The 9,262-nt window shown below is 33.4% G+C and overlaps 1 protein-coding gene across 2 annotated transcripts; it reads right to left on the bottom strand.

Annotated features, from left to right (window-relative positions):
- Nucleotides 1-795: 795 nt before the first annotated feature.
- Nucleotides 796-3,817, bottom strand: LOC113858988. Of its 2 annotated transcripts, none has more exons than XM_027491803.1 (6): nucleotides 3,688-3,817; nucleotides 3,296-3,534; nucleotides 2,958-3,216; nucleotides 1,767-1,946; nucleotides 1,527-1,682; nucleotides 796-1,040 (listed from the first exon to the last, which is right to left on the bottom strand). In XM_027491803.1, exons 1-6 carry the CDS (start codon nucleotides 3,742-3,744, stop codon nucleotides 867-869), a joined length of 1,065 nt encoding a protein of 354 aa, XP_027347604.1. In that variant the 5' UTR covers nucleotides 3,745-3,817; the 3' UTR covers nucleotides 796-866. The 2 variants fall into 2 exon arrangements, with proteins under 2 accessions (XP_027347604.1, XP_027347605.1); XM_027491804.1 differs by having other exon boundaries at nucleotides 1,527-1,619.
- Nucleotides 3,818-9,262: the final 5,445 nt, after the last annotated feature.

Here is a 9,262-nt window from a genome sequence, read left to right as displayed (position 1 = left end):
TCTTAACAGCAATAAATAAAAGACAGCAAAATTTAATGTCCTAATGTATTTATAAGCTTTTTATTTTCAAGAGAATAGTTTTAAGGAAAGTGATGCTGCCTCGACCCGAGACCAATTAAGTTACTCTACCAGTCCCTTACAAAACTTACTATGGTAATTATAGATCACCACAACAAAAATCAAACCTAAACTTTACAAATGAAGTAATTTAGTTCTTATAGGCTGAACCAATCCTAATTGACAGATCTATCATTGTTAGTGCACGTTTAAAACATAAACAATTTTTTTTTCAAAAGTAATTTCAACCAAACGTGTCCTAGATCTCTTGAAAATAATATATATACAGCTCAATTATATATAGGTGCTTGTAGGTACTCATAACTTGAGAGGGTATTGTATACTCGTTAAATTGACGGCTATGATTTTTCTAACATTAGAGATTAAAAAATATTTACATATTTTTTAAATAAACTACTAACTTTATTATTTATTAAAATAAAATTAACGATAATAATTATTTTACAGGACATAGAATATCCTCTTGATTTACAGGAGGACCAAGAAATTACCTTACCTTGTATAAAAGTAACAAAAGGATAAAAGAATATGACACAAAAAAGTCGTTTGAACGAAACCCAATGCTCATATTTACTAAAGAATTAGCTGGGCCATATGCAAAGTCGTTCAAGAATGCACAAAAATAAATGATTACAATTACCAAACAAGTGTTGATTGGGAGGCATGGAAAAGAAGCATCAGAATGCAGAGAAAGTGTTCCTAAGGCTAACGGCACCAAAACTTTAAATTCTTACCTGGTACAAAATCTGTGTTGTTGATATTTACACCTTTCCAGAAATTAGAGGAGGTTAAGATGAATAATCAGCTTGAAGGAAACACTCATAAACAGTTCCTTTTAGTGTCTTGTTAACATCATCCCAATTTTTAATGTGGTCCGACAATGGTCCTCTGTGTATCTTAACCTGACGGCTTGTTAATTCCATCTGTGGCAATCCTAAAAACTCTTGCACGTCTTTTAGAGTCTGCAAGAAACAACAGAAAATCGAATATATTTTGCCAACTTTCAATTTTTTTATAATTAAAAAGATATAAAACATGTTAAGTTAGTTGGCCCAAGAACAACCTTGCACCAAAAAGATAACAGGTTAGAAGTTTAGTTCATTTCAATTTCAAGATAAGTGTGCTATTTTGCCCACTCATGGCTTCATGATTTCACACATGCAAACCCATAACTCTGCTCTCAACACAACAATTATTTATTCACTACCCTTAATTTGCACCCAGGAAATGGACTGAGGAAGAGGGAAGGAACTTGGTAAAATTTCTCAGTGATTAAATTGAATTTTCTTCCTGCATTATCATATTCCAGGACAACAATGCAGCTAAACTGAAATACACTAATGATGAATCATATAAAAGTAATTACCAGTAAATGGTACTTGTGCATCTGGAAATGTAATTTATAAGCTTTTAGCACATGTCGAAGGAATTTATGATGATCCACTTACAGTATGATTTCTTATAAGATCCTCATAGTATAAGATCATATGCCGAGTTGAGTTGAAGTATTCTAAAGCCTTTGCAGCTCTTGTCTCCATATCCTTCAAGTCAGTCAGCAATGATTTAGAATTTACGGTAGGCTTGTACTTTGACAGAGTATCAGCCTAAAAGAAGCCAAATTTAAGTTTCATTTTGTGCTAAAAGAAATGAAGGGAAAGCAGGATACAGAGAGAAAGAGAGAGAGAGACCTCTTCTGCAGAATGAACATGAGACTTGTGAGTTCCATTCAACAGCTTAGCTTGGCGGTCATATGAGTTGGCAAGCATCGATACAAATCTGCGTAATAAGTTTCTTCGGAAAAGAAATATGACAGAAACACTTCTGCGGTTGAAGTAATCTGCTATTTCCGTAGGGTGCTCCATTAATCCCTGCATGAAATCAGAAGATGTCTTTGATTCTTCTATTACTAAAAAATAATCTATACAAACAGAATTGTAAAGCCTGCGCTGCAAGGAAAAACAAACAGCAAAATAAATAATCACAAGCAAAGCCTAGCCTTTGTTTATTATCTGCCTTCTTATGTTGAACCAATGCATCACCAAATATTGAATTCTGAGACAATTCACAATTGGCCTTTCATGGACTGATGGAGAATTAAATAGCTACATGAAAGAAATGCGCTTAACTATACTTTTGGTCCCATTAGTGTCACTAAAGTTTGATTTGGACTCTACCAGTTTTACTTGCGACAATGTCCAGTATTTTCCAATTCAATGCAATTTAGCCACCTACCAGGCTCATGCTATTCCATCTCATCTCCTATTGGTAAAAGTTGACACTTCTATCAAACACTTGCTCTATAATCTCTTATTAGATTATAGGATAAATTACATTCACACTGAAAGTTTATTGATATTACACCCAATACCCCTACTTTTTCTAACATTGCACCGACCTCCCTTAATTCATATAAATCATAAGAAATGAGGGGAGATCTGTGTGAACAACAAGGGTGTTATGTTTTCATAAAAACCTAAACATCAGGGATGCAAGTGTAATTTTCCTTATATTATATCATATTAGATTAATATGCAACAAGGTGACCCTACACTAGTCAATGATCATGACTGGCAGACAGAAACGATAACAATTTTCCAGACTGAGCTAATGTACTTTTTCTCAAAGTTAAGCACATGGGTCAACTTTTACTATAAGATCCTTCACATCAGAAACACAAGAACGGGTAGGGGGCATTAAATTACATTGCAACCTAAGCCTAATATGAGGGCATTTATGCCTGCAAATACAAATAACAAAAACTTAATCTCCTCTAGGAACACTTAAGCATGTACGACACATGTATAAGCTTAGTAGAACCTGATATGCATAAATCAGTTAACCACACTTCTGATCAAGACTTAAGAGTGGGAAAATTTTACCTGATTAAGCATCCACTTTAAGCCAATTGCAGCTGAGCACTCATTCTTGGAAGCACTACTGAACCAATCCAAATTGTAAACTTCATCCAAAGTCTGTACAATTGTAGAAATATTTACTCGCCTTTCTCTAACTGAAAATATCTCCCCATTAGAGCTCACATTAATATGGCTATTCAAAAGGGTCTCAAACCACCCACTTCCTGATCTCTGATTAGACAAGATGGCAAAGAATTGTACTGGATTACCATCACACTCACTCCTGACAACGAAAGGAAAAAGCAGTTAACAAAGTCCTAAACAAAGCCAAATAACCATGGTACACAGAAACTTCCCATTACCTGTTAAAAGACACGGGTTTTGGGTAATGTAAGTGAGAAACATCTGTTACGTTCAAATTCCATCTAGTCCTAGAAGGCTTCTCAATGTCTTGCAACTCCAGAAGCATAGTTCTAGCATGGGTGCTTATCTGCTTTAGACACACAGAACAGATGAAAACACCACACACCATTGAAAATATCAACACTGACATCCTTAACAAAAGTGGTGATTTCTTCTGAGGCTTTACAACCAGAATGTCCTGCAACCCATGTAGGAGGAAAACGTTACAACCATCCCAAAAGAAAAACAAAATAGGATATCATCAAATTTGGTGATACATAGGATCACAGACACAAACTTTAGAAGCATTTTGGTCCAGTTAAGAAAGCCCAGAAAAAGAATAGTCAATTACATTTGTGAAGAACAATGAGGAAGATCGAAACATGCAGAGGGAGCTCAAAGCATTCATCTTTTTTCTTCCCCTGGTTTAAAGAACAAAAGTGAAAAAGGGAAAGAAAAGAGAATATCCACTTCCACTGAGCTTGAAACGTTTTTTAAAAGAAAAATCAAGAAGAAAGAAGCGTGATGGTAATTTGGAACAGTAGCCAGAAAAGGAGCAGCACATTGTTTCTGACAGCACTAAGAAGGGGTGATTTTATTAGTACTAATAACAAAGGACCACACAGAAACACATTATTGAAGAAACACATGTCTTTTATTACCATTGTTGTTGTAGAAAAGAGAGAGAAGAGGAAGAAGACTACAAGAGTGGATGTTTGAAAGAACAAAGAGAAAAAGGCGAAGATTGTGACTTGGACCTGGTTTCAGTTGACGAAACTGTACGCCATTAAGGGCCCTAAAAGTCAAGCCCAACCTAACAACAAGTTCTTCCTTTCCCCCCATTCTCTTTTCTTTTGCAAAATATTTATAACATATTTGATAAAATTTAATTTTAATAAATTCATTAATTTTAAAAAATTATTTTAATCTATGATCAGAAATAATTATCTGTATAATACGAGTTGTTGTAAGTTTGAGGATTGTGTTAGTTCGTTAATAAATCTAATTTTTTAAAATTTTAATTAATAACAATTAAATAATTGAAAATTTTAATTTAAGACTAATAATAATAATAATAAAAATTATAAATTTAATTACTAAATACACGATGCCTCGTAGGAAATTGTTCTAACTTAATATATGATTTCCGTTTTTTGGTCTTTGAATCATTAGATTTAGAATACAATTGAGTCATTAAAATATTTACATTTAAATCACTCTTTAGATTTAATTTTACTCTAAACTATTATAATCAAATTTTTATCTTAATTTTTTATACATCTTAATAGAATTTAATATTGTTAGTGCATTTTATACATACATAGATAAATATAAACTTTTCCTATAAAATTTTAAGTCATTTACATTCTGAAAAACAAAAGGACAGTTTAATAAAAATGAAACGCTATTTTGGTGATTTTTTTTCCTAAATTGAATATTTTAGATTATTTGTCAAACATTTCATTGACAATTAAATATAATTTATTTGCTTATATATTATTGAGGAGCAATTAAGCTTATGTAACAAAAATTACCACGTGGTAATGTGTTGAAGTTAAAAATCTATGTTGTAACTGCATTTAATTTTCATTTCGTATCATATAGAAAAGGTTTTATTTACGAGAAAATACTCTAATCAATGTCAATTGATCTGGAAGGTGTCATATTCAAAGTGACTTGGTCTACAATTCGACTTCAAAGCATGACCATAGTTTAATAAAATATTTTGAAAACTCTCATAAAAATTGAAGCAATTTGAAAAAGATGGAGCATTTCTTAAATACTAAACATAAGTGAAATAAGCATAATTGTCAACATACTTACACTTGGTGGAGTAACTTCATTTCGTAAAAAAAATGGTAAAAATAGAATTACTTATCCTTTGAATTCCTTGCACATGCGAAATTAAGATTTGACCCACAAGTTCAAAAATCAGGAGCTACAAATTGGTACAACTTTTATTTGCAACCAACTTAGCAATTAATGACTTGTAAAGAAACCACAAGGATTACGCCAGGTTTCTGGAATGTTAGGGTTCAATTCATATCAGTTACTTACTTGATAGACAAGTTGAGAGAAGGTTTTCAATGTGTTTATGTTGAGTATCAAATTCAATAAATTTAATCTTTTTCTATTGATTCAAATAATTTGATTATATTGGTTAATAAGATCAAATTTACAAAAATTGATAAAATTTACTTCTTTATAAAATTAACAAGATAATTAAGAAAGCGGTTTCAGGGTTAATATTATTTCAGTGTAAATCACAAGTATTTGCAAGAAATAATTTTGTTTGAGTTGGGTAAAATTAGGCAACAAAACTTTTTTTTTTTAGTATTTATTCTCATTGATATTTAGAGAAATTAACTAAGTCAAATAAAAATAATAATAAATAATTAAGAAAGAAATTTTAAAAAATAAAAAATCTAGTCTAATAAATATGTTTTATATTAATTTTATTATCGTTATTAACAAATTTTAACAATACTTTTTTTCAATAATTAGACCAATTTTTTTTCCAAATAATCTAAAATAAGCTTTTAAATGTTAATCTAAGTGATAATATTAAACTTTAGAGAGATTAACAACTATACTACTAATTATTAAAGCAATTTGACAATTATACATCTAATAAAATTATTTGTATACTGTCTTTCTAATGAAAAAAAAAACTTTTTTTATCAATAAATAAATAATAATTGATAAATAATGTCAGAAAGCATAAAAATATCAAAGAATACTAGGAAGAATAAAAATGTTAGATCTCACGACTCTAAAAGATTTAAACTTCAATTATCATTAGACTAAAAAAGAATTTAGCATCACATAATATTCAAAAAGGACAATAGAATAGAGAAAAACATGATGACCTTCTTTCCCCCATTTATACATTTCTTAATGATGCTTTAAAATATAAGAATTCTAATATGGTTTAGGCTTCTCTTGATAAAAGAAATAAAATTTAATCTAACTAAAAAAAGAAAGTCATATAAAAATCCTAAACTTTTAAGGAGAATATTTTTTAAAATACAACTCATAATTAGGGATGGCAATGGGTAGGGTATGAGTAGGATACTATAATACTCATCCTCATACCCGCATTTTAAAAAAATACTCATACCCAGCCCCATATCGCGTGGGTATGAACATTAATTGTAAAATAGTTTTCTGCAATGTTGTATTTCTCAATAATATGCTGTATAAATACATGAAGTTATTGCTGGAAAATTTAACAATTCTAACATATACGTTTAAAAAATAATAAATCTAAAATAACAACTCCTATATATTCTATATAGCAGCTTGAATTTAAATAACAAACTGTTTGTTAAGCCTTGTTAACAGCAATTTGTTATAGCAACAATTTGTTACGATATTACCCCCCTCAAGTAGGAGCATGAAGATTCAGAATGCCCAACTTGCTCATCAAAAACTCGAACTGAGGTTTGCCCAACGCCTTGGTGAAGATGTCTGCGAGCTGTACTGTTGTAGAGACATAAGTGGGAAGGATATTCTGTTGTAGAATCTCATTGCGGACAAAATGACAGTCAACTTTAATATGTTTGGTGCGTTCATGAAACACTGGATTTTTGGCAATGTGCAATGCCGCTTGACTATCACAATGAAGGACCATAGGTTTGGGGTGAGCAATGCCAAGATCAGAAAGAATCCCTTTTAACCATTTGAGCTCACAAGTAGCTGTGGCCATGGAGCGATATTCAGCTTCAGCTGAAGAGCGTGAGACAGTATGTTGTTTTTTGGTTTTCCACGAAATAGGAGATTGGCCCAGTTGGACAAGCCAACCAGTCACGGAGCGACGGGTAAGAGGACAACTAGCCCAATCAGAATCACACCACCCGTGAAGCTGGAGATCACAGCTACTTGAAAGTAATATACCTTGTCCTAGATTGCCTTTGAGAAAGCGAATCACCCGGAGAGCAGCGTCCCAGTGCACAGTATGAGGTTGCTGCATAAACTGAGATAAATTGTGCACACTAAAACATAGCTCAGGACGGGTGAAGCAAAGATAGATCAGGCGCCCAACCAAGCGACGATAACGCTCCGGGTTATCAAGAAATGGCCCAGAGTCTGAGGACAAATGGTGATTTTGCTCTAATGGAGTGCCAGTTGGTTTGGCGCCAAGAAGACCAGCCTCAAAGATAATATCAAGCGCATATTTGTGCTGACAAAGGAAAATTCCCGTAGGACTACGAGCAACCTCAACACCCAGAAAATACTTCAATGTGCCAAGATCTTTCATGTGGAAGCAGTCACTAAGATATGTTTTAAATCTTTGGATGGCGGAAGAGTCATTTCCCGCAATAATGAGATCATCAACATAAACTAAAATAGCAAGCTGAATGCCGTCGCGATGCAAAGTGAAGAGAGAATAATCAAGACATGATTGCTGAAAGCCATAGGAAACAAGAGCATGAGACAGCTTAGTGAACCAACAACGCGGAGCCTGCTTCAAGCCATATAAAGATTTGCGTAATTTGCACACCTTGTGAGGTGAAGAAACGGTAAAACCAGGAGGCATGCGGATGAATACCTCATCATGGAGATCCCCGTGGAGAAACGCATTATGTACATCCATTTGATGGAGTTCCCAAGACTTGGCTGCTGCTATGGCAAGAAGAGTGCGTACAGTTACCATTTTGGCAACTGGGACAAAGGTCTCTGTATAATTTATGCCTTCCTTCTGATGATTTCCAAGAACTACTAAGCGAGTTTTAAAACGCTCAATGGTACCATCAGAATTGTATTTGATACGATACACCCATTTGCATACATTTTATTCAATGAAAGCAATGGATCAGACGCAAACAAATTGGAACGAATCGGTCCATATGTTGCGTCGTCAAGACCCATTAAAAAAGTGTGACATCTTTCTTCTTCCTTACGTTTCTCAAGTTTCGCAGCAACTCCACAGGTACACCCGCTGCAAGTGCAGATGATAACCGGTTCATGAGTTGCGAGATCATCCCACAGTGCTTTCAGCTTTTCATAATAGGCTATTATGGTCATCCCTTCTTGCTTACATTGTGCTAGTTCTGATTTCAACTGGTTAATACGGGGTCCATTCACAATGGAAAATCTTTCTTTAATGTCATCCCACACCTCCTTGGCTGTTTCCAAGTATGATATGGAAGTTCTCAGTTTTGGTTCTACTGTATTCAAGATCCATGAAACCAACATGGCTTGGACAGTGCACCAATCTTCAAAATGTGGGGATCCTTCTTTGGGTTCTGCTATGGTTCCGTCAATGAAACTCCACTTTCTTCTGGCTCTCAATGACCTCTTCATAGTTCTAGCCCATTCATCATAGTTATCACCCTTCAATTGCACCTGAGCAATTGTGTTTCCAGGATTGTCACTAGAGTTGAGATCATAAGGGGAAGTTTTCTTTCTTTGAGCATCTTCAATTGCTGAAGATGTCGCAGCACTCTCACCACCATTTGTTGGGGTTTCCATGTGCAGGTCTCAAGGTTTTCGGCCAAGCTCTGATACCATGTAAAATAGTTTTATGCAATGTTGTATTTCTCAATAATATGCTGTATAAATACATGAAGTTGTTGCTGGAAAATTTAACAATTCTAACAGATACGTTTAAAAAATAATAAATCTAAAATAACAACTCCTATATATTCTATATAGCAGCTTGAATTTAAATAACAAACTGTTTGTTAAGCCTTGTTAACAGCAATTTGTTATAGCAACAATTTGTTACGATATTATTAATCCTCGTACCCGTATCCTCTGGGTACTCGCATACCCATCTTGTACCAATTACTCGCGCTTGTTTGAGAAAAAAATATTTATAAAAAAAATATATTTATATAACTTCACATAAGTAGCATAATAATACAAAAATTCGATATGTAGTTGTCGAACACGGTACAAACATAAATAAAAAATAAATATTC

This window comes from Abrus precatorius, unplaced genomic scaffold (genome assembly GCF_003935025.1).
Source record: "Abrus precatorius isolate BTA unplaced genomic scaffold, Abrus_2018 Scaffold2, whole genome shotgun sequence".
Taxonomy (NCBI): Eukaryota; Viridiplantae; Streptophyta; class Magnoliopsida; order Fabales; family Fabaceae; genus Abrus; species Abrus precatorius.
The sequence above is the reverse complement of the archived record's forward strand: the minus strand, read 5'-3'. Positions and strand labels throughout refer to the sequence as shown.